This window comes from Balaenoptera physalus (assembly GCF_965194825.1).
Source record: "Balaenoptera physalus genome assembly, chromosome: 3".
Classification (NCBI taxonomy): Eukaryota; Metazoa; Chordata; class Mammalia; order Artiodactyla; family Balaenopteridae; genus Balaenoptera; species Balaenoptera physalus.
This window is the reverse complement of record NC_138890.1, coordinates 67,601,892-67,625,788: the sequence shown is the minus strand read 5'-3', so window position 1 is coordinate 67,625,788 and position 23,897 is coordinate 67,601,892. Positions and strand designations below refer to the sequence as shown.

Genomic DNA, 23,897 nt, shown 5'->3' with positions numbered 1-23,897 from the left:
GTAAGGACCTCCAAAACAACACTGCACAGTAGTAGCAAAAGGGACATTGTTTGGATCCTGACGTTAATGGGAATTTTAGAGTCTTAGGTCCAATATTGTCTTTTGGTTTCTAGTGTATGTTATTTAAAGTGTTAACGTTTCCTTCTCTTCATGATTTTCTAACTGTTTACTGTGAATGGCTGGTGAATTTTATCAAATGCCTTTTGAGTTGATCACAGTGTTCCTTTTTCTCTCTTTAATCTATTAATTAGTGGATTTTATAATGTTAAATCAAGCTTGCAATCCTAGAAAAAAATCCCCAAGTTGATAACTATTTTATCATACTACGGAAGCCACTTTGTTATATTCACAAATTAGATGGATCTGTCATTTTCTCTGCAGGGGGCTGCCTCGGTGTTAGGATAATAGAGCTTAACAATAATTGTGGAAGCTCTCCATCTTGCGCTGGCCCTGGAGCACCACCGTTCTCAGAGGGAGAATGTTTGTGTTCCTTATCTGGGCCAACAATGCTTCATGCTTGAATGCCCAACGTCACAGCTCTTTGTGGTCACTTGTTTTAATGCTAGACACAGCTACCTCTCAGGGCCTGCTGGTTCCAGAGTTCTGGGCAGGGCCCATTCCAACACTCAGTGCATGTCTAGTCCGGACCTGCCATTTTCCCTTCGTCTTCCCTGAGATGAGGCGGTTCTTGCTTAACTCTCAGCACACAGAATGCTCATTATACATTCTCTGTGAGCAATCCTGGCTTCTTGTGTGGGAGAGGCAGCCCTCTACACCCCCCAGCCCCACCTCCCCCGTTCTTTGGCAAGCCTACCTTCCTGGAAATACAATGATCTCACAGGCAGCAAACAATCTGATCCTGTGTCCTCTCAGCGGGGGTTCACATCACATATACACTCTTTCCACTGTGGGCGGGTATAAGAGATGTGGGGTGTGAGGAGCTCAGCCCCCAACACTGAGGGCTCTGCCCACTTCCCACTGCTGAGCCTGGGTCTGCACAGCTATGGACCTAGCCTGGGGAGGAAAAGTAAGTGGGAAAGGATTTTTTTGAAGATTCTTGGGAGCCAAAATATAGCCACCCAGGACCTGAGGCTCACTCATGGGTCCTGCTCCAGTCCATTCACCCCATGGACCTGGAGAAGCCTCAACCCAGCTTCACCCTTCCAGGCCTGTATCTGGCTCTTTCTGCTCTAATCCCCGTGGCCCCCTGCACCTGGTTTCCCACACCCTGGGGCCAGCTGGTGACTGCTGCACTCTGCGGGCACAGCTCTGCCCCACTCTCCCAGCAACCGGGGCGGTCAGGCTCACACCAGGTGGCCACAGCTGGGGTGTTCCATAGCCAGGCCCGGAGGTGAAGTCAGCCTGAACAGTCCCTGCCAGCCTGTGACTCAGCCACTAGAGGCACCACAGGCACGACTTGGCAGTGCTGCGCTCCACGGGGCAGGGCATTTCACCAAGACCAGCCAGTGCCTAAAGTTGCTGGTGCTGTAGTGAGGTGGGTGGCCCTTAGACATAGAAAGGATGCAGCTGGGAAGACAGGCTGGAAGCAGGGCCATGCTTGCTGGACTCCTGAGGAAGGCTTCGCGGCCTCCACCAATCTCACTGTGGTCCCCAAGACTCTTGGGTAGACGGGGACAGAGGCCAAATCTATACTGGTAAGAAAATTACGAGGGGTAGGGGCTGTTAAGGTTCATCTCGAGGAGAAGGACTAGGAAGACTGGAATTTAAATCTTTGAAGTTATCTCCAAATGAGGCTATACATTTTTATGTGTGTTACAGACATTCAACTGTTTGATACTCAGGCTTAAAACAATGCCTGACCTACAGGAGGCTCTCAAAAATATTTGTTGAATAAATGACCAAAGCATAAATAACATATGCCATGATTCTTAAAACACTATTTTCACATTTTTTCCATTTTTATTTCACTGAGAGCTTAGAAATATGGAAGTGACCAGGACCTCTCCTGCTCTCCCTGAGTGGCCTGGGTGTCAGCTCTAATGGTCAGGAAGAGGAGGAAGGTTCTCAGCCAGGAGAACAGAGTATCCTGGCCAGATCACTGCCAAATGTGAGTGTCTGTGGATGTGTGGATTGGGGTAGAGCTGAGCCGTGCCAGGAGTCCAGGCCCAGGGAGCAAGTCCCAAGTTGACAGACGAGTAGAGGTGTGTGTCTCAGGAGCCCCAGTGATTAGATTCCTGGGCTGCTTCCCATGCTTGTTTCCTCTCTGTCATGCCTGCACCTTTGGTAGAGCCTTACCTGCACCTGACAGCCATGTCTCTCCCCCTGAGCTGCAGAGGGAATAGTCCTGCTTATGCTAGAGCATGGTGATGATCGGGCCAGGGCCAAGAGCATCCAGGGAACAAAATGAACAGTCCAGTTGCTCCCTGATCCCTCTGCTGTTCCGCCTGGAGAAGCTGATTTGTAAAAGGAGGTATTTTCTCTGCACAGGGACAAGTGTGGCTGGCTGATAGAAGCCTTCAACTCTCAGGGGAAGCTGGAAACTTGAGAACCCCTGCATTGGACTTCTATTTTGGGGCTACAGGTAGAACTGAAGCATTTGGTGCTAGGAGAGGCTGGGTGATCTAGGGCAGGCTGCCTGCACCCTCTGGCCTGAATGAGAAGTAGGAGGGAGGGTAAGATGGGGGTGTCCTTGAGGCAGGGGCTGAGACCATGGTGGCTTTGTAAGCTGCTTTCCTGAGGCCCCAGTAGCACAGCCCTCAATTACATGGGCCTCACCGCCACCTCCAACAGCCTGTTCTGTCACTTCCCTGCCTGGGCTGGGCTGAGCTGCCCCTGGCTCTCCCACCTGTCTGCTGCTTCCCTCTACTCTTCCCAACACCCTCCACTCCCAGGCCTCAGGGCCAGGGCCTCCCTGGGCCCAGCTGGGTAAACCTGCCCCACCCTGCTGCGTGGCAGTCCCTTTGTTGGGTCCCAGAGCAGATGGGTTTTCTCTGTAAAAACAGAGACAAAGCAGGTCTGACAGGGGTGCTATTGGGGATTGCAGGTATGACTGAGACACGTCTAGTCCCTGGTGCAAGGGGCATGGCAATGTCACCAATGCAGGGTCTAAACCCCTGATCAACTGCTTAGAAGCTATGTGAGCTTGGGTTGGACACTCACCCTTTCCAAGGCTCGGTTTCCTGATGAGAATTGGTTCTGCTTTCGTGTCCGCCCTGGAATCTGGCTCTGGGCCAGTAACTAGGCTCCAATTGTCAGAATTGGCTTTGTCCCTGTTTGGACCTTCAGAGACTGGTTCTCTCTAGAGCCTCTAGCCTCTCAGCCCCCAGAGGAGGTGCGGCAGAGTGGGGAGTCCCCACCACGCCTCCAAGTCTAGCGAATCAGGTCTAGGCTAGACACACAGCAGGCACTCAATAAGAGTTTGTTGAGGGATCGAATGGCACAAAACTAGAGCTGGGAAACTCCCTTTGTCACAGGCATGCCCTCCCCTGTGTTCTGCTGCACCAAACACAGCTCAAAGGCCAGCTTTATTGCCTCCTTGACTAGCCTTGTCATCCCAGGATGATGACATCTGATGTGGAGCATCAGATCCTCAGCCGGCCCAAAAGCTACACCACCCCAGACCTTCCTTTTCGATGTCGCCTGGTGCCCATGCCCCTGGCTGCCTTCACCCCTTTCAGAGCCCCTCAAACCTTGCCTAGGCCTGCCTTGCTCCCTACCACTGTGGCGCCAAGCCCTGGCCCTGCAGAAGGCCCACATAGCCCCTCCCCATCCAGCCCTGCCACAGACTGCTGTCCTCTCCACCCTACAGACTCACAGGTTCCTAGCCTTGACCAGCAGGCCTCTTGGAGAGCAGACCCCAAGGAGGCCAGAGGCCATGGGACCTGGTGTCGGGCCACATTAGGCCACATTAGACCACACTGAAATGGGGGCTTCTCAGGTTCTTCTTTGGCTACCCATTGGGCCCTGGAGTGGCCAGTACTGAGGAGTGGGCATCCCATGAAGAGGAAATGCCCCATCAAGATTCAGATCCCTTGGAATCCAGGCTATTGACTGAAGGGAGAGAACTCGGCCTTGAAGGAAGGATGTATTGGCCTGAATGGAGCAGATTCTACCCAGAGACCTGTGGCCATGGGGCCAGGACAGGGCAGGTTAGGGTCTGAGCTCTCTGGCCAGCCCCTGGCACCTCACAGGAAGGTATAAAGGGCTGCTCCGTCAGCTTCACTACACACTCCACCCAGGGCTGCTTCCAACTCTGGATATTCCCCTGGGTTGGCCTCAACCTCAGCCTGAGGTTGTTCTTGTTCTGGCCCTTCCCTCCCGCTCACCCTGGGCTCAGTCCCAAGGGCATCTCCCAAGGGCATCTGTTCCTGCTGGAGCCTGCCAGTCCATTGGGGAAAAAGCATTGTAGTTTCTCCTGACCTTGGACAGACCTGGCCACACACAGCAGACCTCAGCATAGTGCCCTGAGCTACTTGGGGCTCCCTTGAACGACAGGGCCACTAAGTGTGCCTCCAAGGCAGCAAGAGCAGAAGTCTTCCCCCTCCTGGGCCCCCTCATGCCCTCCCTGCCTCTCTCTGGGCTGTGGCTGGGGGGTGAGCTGTGATAATAATTCCCATAACGGTAATAATATTGTTACTAACAAATGTTTTTGAACACCCTCTGTGTGCCACCTCTCTGTGGGTGCTGGGGAAACATAAATAAATAAGATAGACACAGTCCTTGTCCCCATGGATGCCTCTACCACAGCCCTGAGCAGGCATAGGCCATGGCAGATGGAAAGCACTCAATACGTTTTTGTTGAATGAATAAAGAATGCATGAAATGAGCAGTCTGGTTATACTCAGCAGCACAGATGCCTGGTGGGGTGTGCAGTGAACAAGTGAAGGCCACTAGGGCAGAGGTGAGGCATGACTCAGCCACCACCATCCCCACCTTGGAGAAGGCTCCCAGACCCTGTAAATCATCCCATGACCTGGTGCTCCAGCATGATAGAGATTCAGCAATACAGCAGTCCCCCAGGAACAAGGACATTAAGCGTGAAAAGGAAATTCTGAGAGTTTCCTGGAGGGAGTATTGGGGATGCATTGGTAGCAGCTTGTCTAACCTGCTGTCCAGGATGCAGGGTATCTCAGGAGTGAGCCTACAGTGTGGCCCCTAAGAAGGGCTGCTTCCAGTCTCCAGGAGCACAGCCTTGTCCAGGCCTGTGTCCTGTGGGAGGGTGCTGTCAGAAGTGGGCTTCTGATGTCCTCTCAAGACAGGGATGCCATCAAGGACCCACTGTGGGGGATGACTGGCATGGACCCTGGAACTACCCCAGAAACTGCTCAATGAAATGGGGAAAGTTTATACACCTGATTCTAGAAGAGCCACTCCCCACCACACCCCTGTCTTCAACCCTGTGCGAGAAGCCTTCAGAGATGGATTACACAGCCCAGGTGCTGAAGGGCTAGGAAAGTCATACTCGGGAGGATCACTTCTGCAAGGGGGTGATACGCTCCCCCCCAAATGGAAGTAAACAGGAAGGTAATGAAGGGATTTCATGATGGTGGGTGACGGGGTTGGCAGTCCCTGGGGGTGTGTTAGTTGGGAGAAGGAAGCAACGTCTAAGGAAGAGTTTCAGGAATCCACTATGGGATGCCTTGGGCAGGAACTTCCACAGACTCCTGAGGTCCCCCTCCCCACAGCAAAGCTCTGCACCATTTTCATTCACCATGGCTCTTGGAGTCCCGATGAGGTTTCTGACCACCCAGCCATGCTGTGCACTTAATCCTCGGACAGTCAGTGATAGTGATAGTTGCCCCCAATCTTCACATCATTCAGTGGGGTCCAAGTCCTGGGGCGCCTCTGGCCTAAGAGTCCCCAAGAGACCATCCAGCAGCCAACTCTCTTACTGGCCCTTCCACTCGGTCCCTGTTGAGCCTAAGTCTGTACAGAGCTGAGCAGAATCCTTCTCCCTCACAGTATTGAGAGCCCAATGGCTGGCACTCCCTGGATATGATACATACACACACACACCCCCCCATATACATCCTCCCACACACACACCACTGCCACACACACCACTCATGTTTCTCTGCCAGCTGAACAGACAGCAGCACCCCGTCTCCCAGAGAGGCATCCATATTCCACCCTGAAGGGCACCCGCACTTCCTTGGACTACCCTAAGTTTGTGCCTCTCAAGTGTCCTCCTTCTTGAGGTGTTACAGATCCCACAGACACCTTACCCCATAACCTGTTAGCATCCCAAAGGCAGCATCCTTAACAGAACTTGGACAAGAGGGCACACAGGGTTATCAAGAATGGCTAAATTAGGGGCCCCTCAGGGTCTGTAACGACGGATAGTGCCGCCCTGATGTAGCCAGACCAAAGTGTCCAGGAGGGTCTGAGAGTGGTAAGTGGGGCCCCGGCTAGGCCATGGCACCTGCAAAGGCTGTCCCTGGAGGACAATGGTTGAGAGTGGAGAGAAGACTAGGGAGGGTCCCAAGAGAAGGGCTGCCCCAAATTCCACTCCCCTCAGTACTTCACACCCCTCCAACGTGGCACAGCCAAGACCCCAGCTACCCTAGCTGCTCCTTTTCTAGGTAGCCTGGGGAAACAAAGCTCCTTGCAAGGGAGGAGGGAAAGGGGTCATGCACGCAGGAATAAGGCCTGGAAGGACAGGGTAGCTGGAGAAGGCCTGAGTGTCCTGGGGAAGCAATGACACCTGGAAGGACAAGACAGGGCACCTTGCTTCTAAACTCAAGTCAGCGGTCACCTCTTTCAGAGAGCCTTCCTGACCTCTCCGAATGAGGCTGGGTACTTTTTTGTTCCTGCTCCCATACTTGGCACTGCCAGCTATCACCCTGGGTCTGTGACACTGGCCCAGGCCTGCTCAGGCCCAGGGCTCCCCATCAGTGCTCGCTCGCTGTTCAGAGGACTCCTCGCACTGAGGGGTGGGATCGCAGTTTGCCTGCCAGGACCTTGAGGAGGTTTCGGAGCAAGGCACGGCCCCATCCCCCATCTGGGCTGCCCCTGCCCCCCATCCTTCCCCGGGCTGGGGCGCCGCCCCGCAGAAGCGACTTCAAAGGGCCAGGCTTGAGCTTCCACAGCCGGGCTCCGGTCCGCGGCCCGCAGAGCGGAGGCCCGGGCAGGATCTCGGACGTCGGGGCCGTTCCAGTCCCGGGTCTCTGAGAACCTGGCGGGGGTGCCGGGCTGCAGGCGGCCGGGGCTGAGGGGCGGGTCCTCTGAGCCCCCCGAAGTGGGAGGGTCGGGTCGGCCGCGGGGCCAATCCCGGCGCGCGGGGAGCAGGGGCGGGGGCCGGGCGAAGGGGGGTACGGGGGCGGGCGGGCCAGGGGCGGGGCGCGGCGTCCAGGCGGCGGCGGCGGCGGCGACGGCGGCGGCTCCTCAGTGTCCGGCGCAAGCTCCGGCTGCAGCTCTGGCTCGCGATGCCCCACTCGGTGACCCTACGCGGCCCTTCGCCCTGGGGCTTCCGCCTGGTGGGCGGCCGGGACTTCAGCGTACCCCTCACCATCTCGCGGGTGAGTCCAGCGGCCACAGGGCGGCGGGGAGGTCCTGAATCTGAGACCCGGTCCTTACAGTCCACCCGGGACCCGGATCCCCGACGTCCTGGAGGCTCGAAGGCCAAGGGTTGGCCTCGGTGACCCACAGGCTGTAGAGGAGGCTTCCAGGCTGGGCAGCGTCGCCACAGCCTCCTCCCCCTCCCGCTGGGCCTACCTGCCCTTATCCCTTGAAGGATTCCCCCCAAGAGTTCACAAACCAGCCTCCCTGCTGGCCTCATTTTGGGGGACTCACTGCAGGCCAAAGTCATGGGCCAGAGATCTGGACTGATCTCCAGAGGCCCAGAGATGCTGCTTCGACTGAACCCCGCCTGAAAATTTCGAGCGAAATGACTTGAGAGACTCCTTCGCTTATCAAGGGTCCCTGCCAGTAGAGCTGGGTGATCCCAAGGAGGTCTGGGGTCCTCTCTGAAACTGAAGAAAGAAACATCCATCCAGTTCCCCACTCTGGTTTTGGTCAGTCTCTCATCCATGACCTCACTTGTCCTAAGGGGAAGTGACCAGGAGGAATTTTTGGCTTCCAGGGGAAAGGGAGACTTGACTATGCAGTTGTGAGACCCCCTCACCACAAGACACACAAGGCCAGGGGCCAGGATAACCTCCGCCCAGTTCCTCAAGTTTCTATGGCCATGCACTGCCCCAGGTTTAGGCAGAGGAGGAGGAGGAGGGGGCACCGCCCCGGGCGGTGGCTAATTTGAGGAGGACAGAGGAACAGAGGACATGACTCGGGCCCTGTCAGAGGGGGTGCCCAAACTGGGAAAGACAGGATCCTGGCCCAGCCTTGGGGTCCCATATTTGAAGGGCCAGAAGAGGGGACTCAGACGCTGCCCCTGGGGGTCCCAGCCTAGGGGACAGAAGAGGCGAGAACCCAGGTCCTGCCCTTGGGGGCTCCCAGTCTGAAGGGAAAAGAGAAGGGGACCTGGGGCCATCCCTTGACCCCATACAGGCTGCTCTGGTCTTCGGGGCCCTGTATCGGGGGAACTGAGAGCACCTTCCCCCCACCCTTCGGCCACCTCTCACCATGGGGGCTGGACCAAGCTGGCTGGGCTTTCAGAGTCTTCTTTCCAGTTTAGGGGAAGGGGTGGGCACCTGGTGGAGCATGGAATCATGGAATCCCGTTTCTGGGGGCCAGGGTGACAGGCAGGCCCAGCTGTCCTGGGAGGATTCCCACATCTGCCCTCACCCCATGGCCACCAGGTCCCTGGGGCTGAGTGAGGTGGGCCTTCAACACATCCGGGAGCCTTTTATCTCCCACTTCCCTGAGAGAGCCCTGCTGGGGGCCTGTGTGTGTGTGTGTGTGTGTGTGTGTGTGTGAGAGAGAGAGAGAGAGAGAGAGAGCACGCACATCTGTGTCTGCCAGTGAGTGTCATGCTGTGTGTCCACCGAGGCAGGCTGTTGGGGGTGCTAGGCCAGCCGGCGGGCCAGGCACCCTGGGTGTGAGGCCGCTGACAGGCTCAGTGGCAGCGGCTGACGGCCGCAGGCAGCAGGGAGCAGAGACATCTGTTGCCCACGCGGCTGCCTGCCCGCCGAGGAAAGGCCTCCACACGTCACAGCGGCAGCAACAGCGGCGGCCTTGTTTGGAGCTAATCGGGATGCAGGCCGCTGGCAGGCAGACAGGCTGGAAAGGGTTTACCAGGAAGAACACCCCTGCCTTGTCCCCCCAAAGTCACAGAGCAGCAGCTAAGGCCTGAGGAGCCAGGATGGCTGAGCCTGGGTTTGGGTGGGATCTGGGGAGATTTACGGGGCTGAGGAGGCACAGGCCACAGCTTGCCCAGCAGGTACCTCAAGGGCAGGTCTACAGACACTGATGATATGTGGGAGTGTCCTCACCGAGGGGGTTCAAGACCCGACCCCTCCCATGCTTACGGGACTTCCCCACCCAGTGGAGACAGCCACACTCACACAGAGAGGAGGCTGGCTGCCTGGCAGAGCTGGGACTATGCAACCTCAGCCCACAAAGCTTCTGGGAGGCCCCCCAAACATTGCCCAGGGCTCCTTCCTCACAAACTATAGTGACCGCTGGCCTTGTAATCCTAATGGGTTGTTGCTACCAGGTCCCTAGAAACTAGTGCCTGGAATGAACACCACCAACTGTATGCCCAGCTCCCTGTAGGGGCTTTTTGCATCTAGGCCAGGTGGAGTGACACAGGGGCTTTAAATGTAGCTGCTATAGGTGAAGGGGCTGGTTCACGCCCCAGCCTCCCAGCTGACTTCACCACTCCCCTCTCTCTTCCTTCTGTCTGTTTATCCCGCACTCAGCAGCCAGAAGGATCAGCCTGAATTCAACTCTGTCCTGCGATTTCCCTGTTTAGAATTTTCTCGCCTGGGCCTACAAGGCCTGTAGGTCTGGTCCCTGCTTTTCCCTCTGATTTCATCTCTTCCACTCTCTCCTCACTGATATTTTGATGATATTGTTGCCACAGGAACCTGCTTTTACTTTCACTCCCAGATGAGCCATTACACATGCTGATCCTTCTACTTGGGACACTCTCTCTCCCCTCACTCCCTTTTGCAGAAAAGCACACTGGTTAAGAGCATAGGATTTGGAATCGGTTGGTCTGGACTGAAATCCTAACTCTGCCGTTTATCAGTTGAGTGTCCTGTACTTCTCTGGACCTTGGTTTCCTCATCTAGGAAATAGGCTTGCCTTGAGGACTAATGAAACAATGCATGTAAAGGCAGTTGGAAGAGTCACGGTTTCCTGGCCTCACGCCCTCTCTGACCAGAACTCCCAAGCTAGCGGAGCTGGCAGAGTCCCAGCCACCCCTGCTTTCGAGAACTTCCTCCACCCACAGGGGCCTGAATGCACCCCTTGTGCTGGCTGAGTCATCCTGCAGCTAGCCACCCCCCTGAGGAAGAAGACTCCTCTCCAGCATGGGGACTGGGGCAAAGCGCCCCATCCCCAAAACCTCTCTTTCTTCATCTGAAAATAGGGATGAGAACAGCCTCTGTCTCATCAGGTGGTTGAGAGGTTGCCATGAGCTAGTTATGGCTAAAGCACTGAGCCCAGGCCATGTCACAGAGCAGGTATCGTGTAGGAGAGGGGGCCTAGAGCAGGGCCTTGGGGAGAGGGTGGGATGGTGCCAAGTGGGTGCCTTCCCTGGGAAGACAGGCCTGTGTAGGTGCCCATGCCCTACAAGGGAACATTAATGGTGGGCTGGTTGGCTGAGGGTAGCCTGCTCCAGAAGAACATTCCTTGGGGCAGCCTATTTCAGGGCAGGTTGCTTGGCAGTACCCACACCAGGACTCCAGCCAAGGAGCTGCCGGCACCTCAGCTTTGTCCACTCACTACAGAGAACTGGCTAAGCTGAGCCTGGCCAGGCCTCCAGGAGCTCCCACCCCAACAGGGACAGTGCCACTGACAGCTCTTGAGCCACAGCTTGAGAGGCTGGGAGGAATGAGGGTCCCTAAAGTCTCTTTCCAAAGGCTGTGCTGGGACCAGGGACAGGGTAAAGGATGTCATTTTGCCTGAATTCCCCCCCAAGGCTGCTTACTTAGGCCTCCTGTGAGCCTATTCCCAACCTCATGTGGCACATGTCAAGGGACCAGCATTATAGGAGGCTCCAGATGTGGACACTGCTTGACCCTCTGGGGTCAACAGTGGCACTGGGGTGGCCTGAGTGCCTGTCCTCCAGAGGAAGGGGAGGTGAAATTGTGACCCGGGAGTGCAGGCTGGCAGCTAAAAGTAGATGGCCCTCGACTTGCCTGGGTAGGTGACAGCACAGAATGAGGCACTAACAATGTTAGGGGAGCAGAGTGGTAAAGGGGGTCCACAGGGTACTGTGGGACCCCAGAGGAGAGGCTTCCAGGAGAAATGGCCTCTGCTGAGAGCCTGAGACCTGAAGGATGAGGAGGCGTTAGCTGGTAATTAGGGTTTGGGGTCAAAGGAAAGTGTGTTCCAGGTAGAGAGAACAGCATCTGTAGAAGTGCGGAGGTGAGAGCTATCTGGTACCCATGAGTACCCCCTTGACGTTCAGATGGTCTGGATAGAGTGTGGGTGTGTGGAGGTAAATGCGGAAGGGTGGAGATGAGAGGAAAAAAGGTCACTAAGGGTTTGAACGTCAGGTCAAGGGGCTACTATGTGGTCTGTCTGGGTTGGGCAATACAGGGTACATGTGACATGTCCATGCTTTGTATCTTCTGGAGAACACATATCCTTCTGTGTCCCTTGCATGTATGCAGGCTGCAAGAGTGACATCCCATTTGTCCCAGCCCAGAGGAAGCCCCTCTCATATGCCCTCATACCTCGCCAGACCTCCAGGTGCTAGAGTTGGCCTTGTTTAGAGCAGAGGCTCCAGCAAAGCCATATGGGAACTCAACTTGCCCACCCACAGGTCACATTGGTAGCAGGGCTACACTGGCCCGGTTCTGAGGTTGGAAGGGGTCTAGAACAGAGCCTGCAGCAAGGCCACATAATGACCAGTGTCCAGCCATCTGGCTTGTCCATCCACAGGTCCATGCTGGCAGCAAGGCTGCCCTGGCTGCCCTGTGCCCTGGAGACCTGATCCAGGCCATCAATGGTGAGAGCACAGAGCTCATGACACACCTGGAGGCGCAGAACCGCATCAAGGGCTGCCATGACCACCTCACACTCTCCGTGAGCAGGTACGCACAGGGCAGGCTGGGCCAGGATGATGCGGGTGAATCAGGGGAGGCTCAGTTCTGGGTGGCCAGCAGCCTGGGTGAGCTGGGCCTCACACAGCCTCTCTGCTTCAGCTCCCTGGCACCCCATTCCTATGGAGCAGCACTTTCACAGGGGTTTGACAGGCACTGTTTGGAGATGCAGGTGGCTTAAAAGAGGAAGAAGCCCCCATTTAACCTATGGCTGGAACTATGTTGGGGGACTTATGGCAGGGGGTAGGCAGCCCAAAATCAGGGCTGAACTAAGACCTTGAGTAGCCTCAAACTGGGGGTGAGGTGTGTGTGATTTCAGTCCTTTTCCCACCCCTGAGTGACCAGCTTGATGACCAGTTCAAAGAATTTTATCGTTCAACACCTTGTTTAACTGTCAAACCAACTCGATAAGGTAAAACCTAATATAGTCTCCACTTTACACGTGAGACAACTGAGACTCAGAAAGTTTGGAGGGTGCTTCAAGTCACACAGCAGAGCAATGGGGAAGCAAGATTTGACCTCACGTCTCTCTCACTCCCAAAGACTCCATTCCTTCTGCTTGACCGCTGACCACTTCTGCCAGCCCCACAGCTGCCCCGCCTCAGTTGTCCCCACTATGGCCCAAACCTCTGCCCTGCTTAAATCTTGATGCCGTGGACTGTGTAGTGCTATACTGCCCATCAGGAAGGGGAGGATTGGGGGGGTCACCAAGCCCCATCTGTGCCCTGGACGTGCTCCAGGATGGAAGGTCTACCTGGGGCATCTCCAGCCTTGCTCAGGCTGATGGCAGTCAGCTGGGTCCGGGCTGGGCGGGATCTCCCTCCCCATGTCTTGCCTAGATCCAGGGAAGTCAGACATAACTGCTCAGCTCTGCCACGTTTACTGTTAACAGCGACTTTCCACGACCCCATGTGGATGTGTGTAGGCGAATCCTCCCCAAACCACAACACGGCTAACCAGGCCTTAGAGCCAGCAGGGCATGGGGTAATCCATCGGCTCAGAGCCATTAAACATGGTGGGAAGCCTTCTGAAGTAGCCCCATTTATGTCTGGCCCGGGTCCGTGTTGAAGTCAGGACCCCTGACTCTGCTCTCAGCGCTGAGTGGGTCCAGCTGCAAGTCCAGGGCCTTGTACACTCCACCTGGCCCGCAGTGAGGATGCCCTGTCCTGGGAGTTCAGCAGAGCTGGCCCTCTTCCAGACTCTTTGGGCTCTTAGGCTCACCAGATGACCTCTGTGAGCCTGGGTTTCCTTCTCCATAAAGCAGGATCACATTCATCACCCTCTCTGAGACTGAGGTACAGGCTGGCTGGGGGAAGCATCAGCACTGCTCTGCCCACGAGGGGCCTCTGAGGCCACCCAACTTGGCTGGGTTCCTGGGCCCTGATTCACCTCTGGCCTTGACTCTGCATGGCTGAATAAGGGAAGCCCTGGTAGTAGTGGGACAAGGGGCAGGGAAGGCTCACAGGGGGCCTGATTCAGGAGGTCCACAGAGGGAATGATGTCAGGGAAGGGTAGCAGGGTGGGGGCAGGGTGGAGGTTCCCCTTCCTTCCTTCCTTCCTTCCTTCCCTGGCCATTTGTTCCAAGGCAGGCATGGATGGAGCCAGGGGTCCACTGACCTGTTCCACACTGGGTGTTTTAGCCCCCAGATGCTGCCTGGCCATGGAGCAGGTGAGAGCACACTCTCTCCTATCACAGATCTGGGTTCCAGTCCCAGCTCTGCACTGGAGAACTGTGTTGTCCTAGTGATTTAATATCAGAGCCCTTAGCTTCCTCAACTTCAAAATGGGGGATCTGGGATTGAGTGAGGATGACATACAGGGTCTGCTCAGTCAGGGTGAAAACCTGGTGTCCTGTCCCCCAGCCCCCTATCCCTAATTCTCACACATGCAGATTCTGGGGGATCAAGACACAGGGGCCACCTTGATCTTCTGGGCCAGCATCTCTTCTCCTGGGTGCTTTCTCACCTGCAAGGCCTCTGATCCTGCTCTCTATCCTGCCTGTTGTGCCAGGACTGAGGCCTGAGCCCCCAAAGACCACCCCCAACATGGGGTCTGTGGAAGATTGGCCTGGTGAGCTGCTTGGAGGGAGCTACTCTGTGCCAGCACTCCCAGAGCTCTACCTAGGCCAGCTTCCCTACCTGCCCTCTTGCGTACAGAGGGCTGTAATCCTCCACAGACTTCTCCACAGGATCAAAAGTGAAGTAAAGGCCCAGCTTCCCCGCTATGCTTACTCTGTCCGGAACTCAGAGCCAGGTATCCAGCAATCCAAGCTAACCCACAATTTCTGGGCATGTTCTGTAGGTCCAGGACCTTCCTGGCATCAGCTGCAACCCTGGGGCCTCTGGTGAGGTCCCTGTCACCTATTACATGGGATACAGGATGGATTTGTACAGCCCACCCTTTGGTGAGCTTAAAGATGGCAGATGGAGCTACCTGCTCAGCCTTAAGTGTGGAGACCTGGGGGTGGAGGTTGACACATGAATAAGCCTCTCATTCCAATCTTATGCCTTTGGGCCACTCTGATGGCTCTGGGTACTTTGTACCCTCTGATCTTCAGACCTCAGGCTTGTACTTCTCTTCTGGGCAGGACTTCAAGGAAGTATAAGGCCAAATAGCCACACAAGCTGTCCTAGGTTTATTCCAGCAGAGTTCTGAGTGCATAGAGACCATAGTTAGAGCTGTGAGTTAGGGCAGTCAGTTGGGAGCCTGGCTGAGGGGGCTGGAGCCAGATGCCAGTGGGGGGTGGAACAGCAGAACCTTGGTGCCACAGGCCTGTGAAAGGCTGTGGAGAAGAGAGGTAGCCTGCAGGGGACCAAGGAATGGGCAATGTGAGGAAGAGCAGAGTGAGTGTGGACTACACGTGTAATCAGATTGTTAAAATCCTCTGCTGAGTCGGGGGAGAGGGGCAGGGTTGAGCTGCTAGCCCAGTGGTAAGACCCCTGAGAAGACCCAGGAAGCCCTGTGGGGCAGAGTGGGGACATTATTCCCCTTCGGTGTAACCAGCCTCACTCACACCCACCTGCCAATCCGGGGTCCACACACCCTCCTGTCCTACCTTCTCACAGGACTACTCAGTGGCAGGACTGGGCCCCAGGCCTGTAGCCTCTCGGCCCCGCCTGCCCCCGCTTATGGCAGGTTTATGATGTTTTTCTCCCTCCTGAGTGGTGTTTGGCTTTTGGTTTCTATGGCGAAGCAGGAATTTCCTAATGGCCTGTTTCCCATCTGGGCTGGGCAGACATTGGTGATGACTCTGCCAACGGCAGCAGGAGGGGAGGTGCACCCCTCAGAGCCTCCATTCCACTTTTCCTAGGCCCACGGATGCCTGACTCCCAGGCCCTGTCAGAGGCTGTGAATGGAAGCGGGATGAGTGGATGGGCTCCTAGCTGATCAACGTGTAAGGCCTGGCTTGCTCCGCCACGAGCTTGGCCCTCTTTATGCTGAGCTTCCGTAGGCCACAGAGAGGGTGGAAAGGTGGGGAAGCTGCAGGGCTTCCTTTCTAGGAACCAGACCAGAGGGGGAAGGAGCAGCTGGTGGAGAAGGGGCACACAGCCTACCCCAGGTGAGTGGCAGATCTAGAGTTGTGTCTCCTTGCCACGAAGGCCAGCATTCTGGTGCAGGGGAAAGAGTTGGGGTAGTATCCTTATCCATGCAGGGTACCAAGCCTGGTCCTGGGTGGCCCTGGGCCCACACTCCAGCGCTTCTTGGTCCTAGTTCCCAGGCATGGTGGGCTAGTAAGCAGAGATTTCTGACCATCCTAATTCCTGCCACAGGCCTGAAGGCAGGAGCTGGCCCAATACCCCAGAGGACAGCAAGGCTCAGGCACACAGGATCCACATCGATCCCGAGGCCCAGGTATGTACGTATACCACCTGGCCTGGCCTGGCCTGGCCTAGCTCAGAGCAAGCCCAGGGCAGAGAGGCCAGGCCTTGTCCACGGGTTTAACTGCATTGGATGTCCTCACTGTGGTTCTCAGATGCCCAGGTCAGAGACTGAAGCAGAAGACTTCTCTGGGCTCTGTCCATGCCCCATCAGGTGCTCCTAAGGTGACGGGTACCTGCTGTGGGCTCTGCCAGTACTCTAAGCAGTCCTGGATTCTGGGACAATAGTGCCTGTGGTGGGCAGGGACTGGGCCAGGCCTTGGCTCAGGGCTACCACCTACCCAGCTGGGTTTCACTCCGTCGCCCAGTTTTGCCAGATCAGGAGGAAGTCGCCAGGCTTAGGGGAGGGGTGGGGGACAGCCATAGGCTGTGAAGTGACCTCAGGCTATGGGGCACTCTTCTGTCTCATCCCAGCCTTGGGCACCTACCTGGCCAGAGCCAACCTTAGAATATAAGGCACTGCCTTGCCCTATCCAAGACTGAAGTTTTCTCCTGGCCATTCTGTGATTGCAGCTAGCAGACCTCAGGCTGCAGGCCTGTCTGCTCAGTCACCTTTCTGTGTATGACAAGAGTCACAGCTATGGTGCTGTCCTCAAGGAGAGTGAGGTGGAGCCAGGCTGCTTTAGGGCCTCATTTTGCCATGGGCTTGAGGGGTGGCCAAGTGGGCAAAGCTGAGGTATCCAGAGTGAACTCGTTATTTCTGGGCCACTGAGTTTGGGCAAGGCGGAGACTCGACTGGTCTATGATGGAGCCAGAACTTGGGACCCAGCATGTGGGACCATGGTCCCCTGGGCCTGCTCATATCCACTTTCTCTCCACGGAGGATTTGCTGTACCAGAGAGAATGATTTGCCATGGCCTCTCCCTCACCCCCTATCCCAGTCCCCATCTTTCTCTGACATTTGTTCCCTACCTTGCTTTTGCTGGCATCCCTGAGGCCAGGTGCTTACCATATGCCCATTCTGGAAGGGGAGAGGCACCTAGCAGTTCTGGGATGGCAGAAGCCAGGGGTCAAAGGAGTCCAGAGTAGGTATATGACTCAAGGGGTCAGAGAGGGCTCCCTGGAAGAGGGGGTATCCAAGCCAAGACCTGAGGGTCTGGAAGAATAAGGGAGGCAAAGGGGCATGGAGAGAAGTGTGCCACATACAAAGTGAAGCACATACAAAGGCCCAGAAGTGAGATTGTGCACCGTAGGTTCAGAGAAAAAAGTCCCAGGGGTGGCAGGGGGCAGAGGTGAGGGCTGAGGGCACAGAGAGGCTCTCGGTTTCTTCTACCCAGGACCTCAGCTGTTCTTCAAGAGATTTGTGGCCACACCTGGGTCTCAGAAGCTTGCTCTGGTAGTGCCATGGACCCATGGGGACAGGGGCTGGGGGGCATAGACAAATCACCCAGACTTGACATGGGCAAAACGGGAATAGCGTAGTACAGGCCCCCAGCTCATGCGTGAGCCCAGCTCTCGTGTGTAAGCGCCAAGATGGATAGGACAAGGGGGCCTGAGCTTTGGAATATGAAGCTCAGGTCTGTTGAGTCCTCCAGGAGAGGCTCTGGGCCAGTGGGGCTGGGGGCTGGAGAACAGCTCCCTCTGTCCCACACTTTCCCTCACTGACCTCCTCAAGGGCCAGGCTGCTGGGGGCTCAAGCTGGAAGCAGGGGGATTTTCCACAAGCAACAGGGCAGCCCCTCAGGTGCTGCCCCCCTTTTGTACTTAAAAGGTCATGAGCTCCATGGTGGGGGACAGAAACACCCCCACCCAGCCCCTGTAGGGCCGTGTCCTCAGGAACACAGATACAGGGCCCATTGTCTCCATACTGCTCCCACCCTCTACCTGCAGGGGGGAGGGCGGTGGGCCCAGCTGGAGCCATCACAGGAGGGGAAGACCACAGCTGGCCCTAAGACCAGCACAAGGTACCCTGGCTCTCACCAAATGGGGCTTCAGGCCCACCTTCCATGTAGGGTCACTGGAGACTCCTTCTCTCAGGCCTCACGTGGAAACACAGCCCAGAGTGGAGGAAGGATGGTGATCAGGAAAGGTTTCCCGGAGAGGGTGACATTTGAACTGAGAACCAGGTGATGGGTTAAGGCAAGCCAGGTGCAGCAGGCAGTGCAGGACTCAGCCTGTCCTCTCCAGACTAGCAGGGAGCTGGAGCTTGGCCTCTGGGAGGTGCCACCTGCTCACCTGGATTTAGTGCCCACCTCCGTCTAAGTTGAGTGTCCCAGATTCTGACCACAGTCATGCTGGAGCTGATGAGCAAGCTAGCAGTTACCCCCATGCTGCTGACTAGCCCACTGAGGCTTCAACAACCAAGTCGGCAGCTGGCGGGTACTCAGACATGGGGAACACATGGTACCAGGCACACCATGGAGAAGGGAAATCCAGGAATGGGGGCTCAGGAATGCCCATGACAGCCATTCATCCAACAATGGATGTGTGCCAGGCACTATGCTAAGTGCTTTGTATGCAACTGACTCATTTTATCTCCACGAGGAACTTATGATATAGAAACCATCATCCCCATTTCACAGATGAAGAAACTGAGGTTCAGAGAGGTGATGTAACTTGCTCAGTGAACGAGTGATAGAGCTGAGACTCAAACCAACACTGAGATCACCACGTGTGTCCTAACCACTGAGTTCAGACCTAGAGAGGCTGCTGCATGGGTGGCCGTGGGAGGGGCAGTGGCTCTGATGACCCTGCAATAAACTCCCACACCCTGCTGGGTGGGGGTCAGTGAGGGCTTCCTCCCTCCAGGTCCCTCCAGCCCCCCCTTCCTGTTGAAGCCTCTTCTGTACGGGGCCCAGCCCTGCCCCCACGGCCCATGGCCCATCTGGTCCCTATTAGAGGCCAGGCCAGCCCCGGCCTGCCTGCCCTGCAGACACATGTGTGAGAGTGCTCAGGTTTCTCAGAGGCTAAGGCTAAGGGTTTTTCTGCTGCTGTTGCCTCATTGATGGGGGCCCACCTGGGCAGTGAGAGACCCCCTCTCCTTTGTCTGTTGGGTTGGGAGAAGTTGGGATACCACCCCCATTCAGTCACTCAGCTGCTAGTCTGCCCATTCCTCACGCCCCTGCCCAGCTCAGAGCCTGTAGAAAGCAGCAGCTTGGGCAAAGACCTGCAGGCTCAACTGTGCCCCAGCTGGAGGCTGACCGAGTCCAAGGCTTGCTCTTTCCCTCTAGGGTAGGCATCCTTTCCTCCCCACCTAGCATCCCTGTTCACACTGTAGAGGGGAGGAACAATTTACATGTCACCTCCCAGACTGAGGCTGAGAACACCTTCATGGCCTGGGCTCTTGGGGCCCACCCTAAAGTCAGGCTGCTCTGGCCACCAACTGTGTCATGGAGGTCACCATGGTCATCCCCAGCATGACCAGCACTGGCTCCGAATATATGTAACTGTGTCTGTGTGATTAGGTGTATGTAGGTGGAGGACTGGCTGGTGCCTATGTGTTGCCTTCATGCATGGGTATGTCTGTAAATGTATTTGTGAGAGTGTGCATGCCTGTTATCACACTGCTGAGGGCAGGCTTGTGTGCCTGCAAGCGAGGGGCAACATGGCCCTGGACTCTGCAGGGACAAAGATCTGAAATCCCCATTCAGAAACCACGCCTGCAGAGAGACTGACCTCTTCTCATGGACTGAGGAGGCATTTTCAGGGCATTCCTCCTCAAATGTTTCAGCCGTGGGCATCAGGCTGGCTGTGGGGTGGTGGTGTGGGGAGCTTTGAGCCCTGGCCAAGCCTTTGCCCCTATCTGCTATGTCTACAGAAGGCCACCTATTTTGGCCTGGGAAGCAGGAAATGGGGGAAAAAATACAGGCCTGGAGGGGGCTGACCTCACAATGGTACCTTTAAACCTCAGCCTGCTCCCACTAAAGGGTCTTGGGACACAATGATTGATGACCCTTCCTGGCTGCAGAACAGGAATTCCTTTTTTGCATTCCTAGCCATGGGCCCATCCAGTACCCAGCACAGTTCTGACAGGGAAGAAGACTTTGTTATCAGGACCACCTCTTCAAGGAAGCCACACACTCAGAACCAGACATGCTGGCCTTAAAAAGCTTCTTGGGATGGTCCTGCCCCAACACTGTCCCCCATGGGCACTGGTAGTCAGAACCACCACAGGGCTCATGAGCCAACGTTGAGTCTCAGGGACTCAGGTTTTTGTGTCTGACTTTCCATGAGCATTTCTCATTTCTGCAGGGATTGAACCAGGCCCAAGGCTCAGCCTTTCCCCACAAACCCCTTCCCTGACCGGGCACCATAGCCGAGAGATGCCCGAGCAAGAGTAGCCAGCCAACACCCAAGAAGGCTTGGCATAGCAGGGCAGGGGTGGGTGTACAAGGAATGGCCAGAGGTCCTACCCCAGAGGGTCTCCCAGTGCCTCAGGCTCCTCTCTCTCCTAGGATGGCAGTCCAGCGACAAGCAGGTGGCCCTCAGCCACGGGGCTTGGGCCAGAAGATGGCAGGCCAGGCCTGGGATCTCCTTACGGGCAGTCACCTCGCCTCCCAGTCCCTCACAATGGCAGCAGCAGTGAGGCTACTTTACTGGCCCAGATGGGCACCCTGCACGTGTCTCCACCCCACAGGTAGTACAGAGGCATAATCTTTGATGCCATACCCAGATCCCATCCTAATCCCCGATGCCTTAAATCTCACACCAGGTCCCATCCTGACCCTTAACACTTGATCCTTGGGTCTCAGCTGATTGCCTTCTGACTCATGAAACCTCACCAGACCCTAGAGCTGGCAGAGTGAAGGCTGGTACTGCAACCCTGTCCCTTAGTGCATCTTCTTTCGCCCAGCACTGACCTGGCCAGAGGCCTTTCGCGGAGCCGCGACTGCGGAGTAGACCTGGGCTCAGAGGTGTACAGGATGCTTCGGGAGTCGGCCGAGCCCACGGCTGCGGAGCCCAAGCAGTCAGGCTCCTTCCGCTACTTGCAGGGCATGCTAGAGGCCGGCGAGGGCGGTAAGATTTTACCTCATCCGCCTTCCCCGCTCCCTGAGGTACCGAACTTCGCGCCCCCAACCAGCCCAAGCCACGCCTTTGCGACCCCACGTCCGGCCTCCCGGCCATTAGCCCCTCCCCCGTGTCCTCAGCGCGCTCCCACACACCTCGCTGCGCCCGGGCTTTCTCATTCCCGCCCAACCCCTGTCGCCCTTCCAACCCCCGTCCCAGTCTCTGTGCTGATGGCTACGGAAGCAGGGCCCAGCCCCACACTCCGCGGAAATGAAGTTTTTCCCTTTTCTGACCTCCGCATCGGGCTCTTGCCAATCGTGCTCTGGCTTTCAGGGGAACGGCCCGGGCCTGGCGGCCCCCGGAACCTCAAGCCCACGGCGGGCAAGCTAGGCGCTCCGCTGAGCGGCCTGCAGGGGCTGCCGGAGTGCACGCGCTGCGGCCACGGCATCGTGTGAGTACCTCCCCTGTCTTCCCCACCCGCCCCCCAACCCCGTGGTCCCCTGACCCCGCCCGAGGCCCTTAGTGGGGGCGTGCTCTCGGATCGGTTAGCCCCTGACGCTGTCCTCTCCGATCACCCATCAGGGGTACCATCGTCAAGGCGCGGGACAAGCTCTACCACCCCGAGTGCTTCATGTGCAGCGACTGCGGCCTGAACCTCAAGCAGCGCGGTTACTTCTTTCTGGACGACCGGCTCTACTGCGAAAGCCACGCCAAGGCGCGCGTCAAGCCGCCTGAGGGCTACGACGTGGTGGCGGTGTACCCCAATGCCAAGGTGGAACTCGTCTGAGCCGCTCCCGGAACCTCCCGTCCCCGACTCTGCTTTTTTTAATGTCCCCGCGCACCCGTGTAAATATGTTTACGCCCTGCCTCTCTAATAAACTCCCTCTGCTTGGCCTCAACCGTGTCGGTGCCCTGGCCTGCCTCCCTCCAGCACAGGCCATGGCTCTCGAGTGCTACACCTGTTCAGGTGCCAAGCATTTTCTTAGGCACTGGGTGCAAGGGGGAGCAGGACAGGTACTGTGCTGCCCTCAAGGAAGCCACAGCCTGGGTGGATGGCAGACATGAATCACAAGGGCAGTCCTGTTAATAGGGAAGCGAGGTCTGAGGTGCTAGAAGGGGACGTCATGCCAAAGGGTTTGAGCTGGATGGAGTCAGGGAAGGTGTCAGCTGAGAACTAAGGGATGAGGGAGGGAAGAGCTCTACAGGGTGAGGAACTGTGTGCAAAGATATGTCAAAGGCGAGCACAGGCAGCAAAGGCCCCGTGTGGGCACCAGCACGAGCGCGGGCGGCCCCTAGCAGCCGCAGGAGGGACTGCCCCGCGGGGGATAGGACTGGGGAGATCACCGGTTTGGCTGGGGGCGGTACCTGCCTCCCGGCAATCTCAGCATTTCTTTCTTCCGGGTTTCTTCCCGTCCTCTCCGATCCCCCCGCCCCCACCCCCACCCTAATGTATTCTTTCCTTCTTTCTCCTTTCCCACTCTCCCCACCAGGGAGCGCGCAGGGCGTGTGTGTGTGTGTGTGTGTGTGTGTGTAAGATTTTAGTAGAAAGAAAAGAACACTCGCCTCCAGAGTACACGCCACTCCTTCTCGGAAGCCTGGCCTTTCACAGCTCGGTTGCACACTCCTGTAGAGACTCGCACTTTTAAAAAATATAAGTGGTAGCAGAGTTGGTGAATTGTGGCTGTTCGCACTCGATGACGCATCCTGGACTCCGGGTCACGTGGATCTACCCTCTCCTTAGGTTGCTCGGAAGAGGAAGCAGCCTCGTTTATTTAGTGAGCCCCGAGTAATGGACGGTTGTGCTATATTCAGTTTTGTACTATCACAAACCACAAAAGACTGTTACTGTTGCAGCAAAAATAGAAATGAGACTCTTCTGATAAACAAGGAAAATAAGAAACAATGAGCAGGCTGGGGAAACAGCATAAACAGGCCTGAAAGAATTAATCAATCTTGGTTATACTTTAGCTGTTACTACTAACAAACACTTGTAGCTAGACCTGTCCTTCACAAAGCTAAGCAAAACTAATTACTCTCTGATTCCATATGAATTGTTCCCTGCACCTGGCACTTACTCTTGCTGCATTCTCTTGTAGCAAATCACCCCTCTTAGCTGTTTACATTTCAGAAAGAAGGTCGCAGGCCGATAACCCAGAGATGAACAGACCCAATTACCAGGCTGCCTGACGCCAGCAGTAACTGTTTTAAAATATTGCAAGAAGAATGCAAGACATTCACCACTTTGATCCTTTTCACTTACCCTGGACTGCGGGTTCCACCTATAAGACCCCCTGTAATTCCCTAGGACAGAGAGGCACAGTTCTTGAGGCACTGCCAGCTCTGTCTTCCCTTCTGCATGGAAGAAAAATAAAGCCATCTTTCTCTTCCTCCAAAATCTCTGTCTCTGTATTTCTGTTCGGCATTGGTGCACAGGGAAGCCGACATTTCGGCAACGTTACCAATTCACACTCTCACCATCAGCACATGACAGTGCTCATTTCCTCACGCTCTTGCAACACAGGGTATTACCAGGTTTTTATTTTTCATTTTTGCCAATCTGATAAGTAAAATGCGATATGTAGTTACTTTAATTTGCATTTCTCTGATTACCAGGGATGAGCATTCATTCAACAAACATTTGTTGTGTTTGCAGGTGGGTGCTGAATGAACATGGAACAAAATGGTCTTCTCCCTCCAAGAATTCCTCTAAACCCTTCACTCATTTTTCTGAGGATTAACTTCTCAATGATAGATAGGAACTTTTCATATTTTTGCAAGAATCTTTGTTACTGGACCCTATTCCACTGAAATATTTTATTATTGAAACTATCATATTGATTTAATTATTACCTCTTAAAGAGTTTAACGTGCTAATCTCTCCTCCTTGTTCTTCATTTACAAACTTGCCAAGGTTATTCTCATACACTTTCAATTGTCCAGAG

The 23,897-nt window shown here is 55.8% G+C and overlaps 2 protein-coding genes across 5 annotated transcripts in view; one reads left to right on the top strand and one right to left on the bottom strand.

Annotated features, from left to right (window-relative positions):
- Nucleotides 1-23,353, bottom strand: part of P4HA2 (prolyl 4-hydroxylase subunit alpha 2) — a 75,892-nt gene extending 52,539 nt beyond the window's left edge. The window contains exon 1 of one of the 2 annotated variants that reach the window (XM_082455346.1): nt 22,519-23,353. The gene's annotated coding sequence lies outside the window, so the exon portion shown is untranslated. The remainder of the gene's footprint in view (nt 1-22,518) is intronic. The other variant, XM_082455339.1, reaches the window with a different exon arrangement.
- Nucleotides 7,301-21,854, top strand: PDLIM4 (PDZ and LIM domain 4). Of its 3 annotated transcripts, none has more exons than XM_082455364.1 (7): nt 7,303-7,478; nt 11,971-12,122; nt 15,902-15,983; nt 20,403-20,584; nt 20,801-20,964; nt 21,289-21,406; nt 21,538-21,854. In XM_082455364.1, exons 1-7 carry the CDS (start codon nt 7,386-7,388, stop codon nt 21,740-21,742), a joined length of 996 nt encoding a protein of 331 aa, XP_082311490.1. In that variant the 5' UTR covers nt 7,303-7,385; the 3' UTR covers nt 21,743-21,854. The 3 variants fall into 3 exon arrangements, with proteins under 3 accessions (XP_082311492.1, XP_082311490.1, XP_082311491.1); XM_082455365.1 differs by having other exon boundaries at nt 7,358-7,478; nt 11,948-12,122; XM_082455366.1 differs by lacking the exon at nt 21,289-21,406 and having other exon boundaries at nt 7,301-7,478.
- Nucleotides 23,354-23,897: the final 544 nt, after the last annotated feature.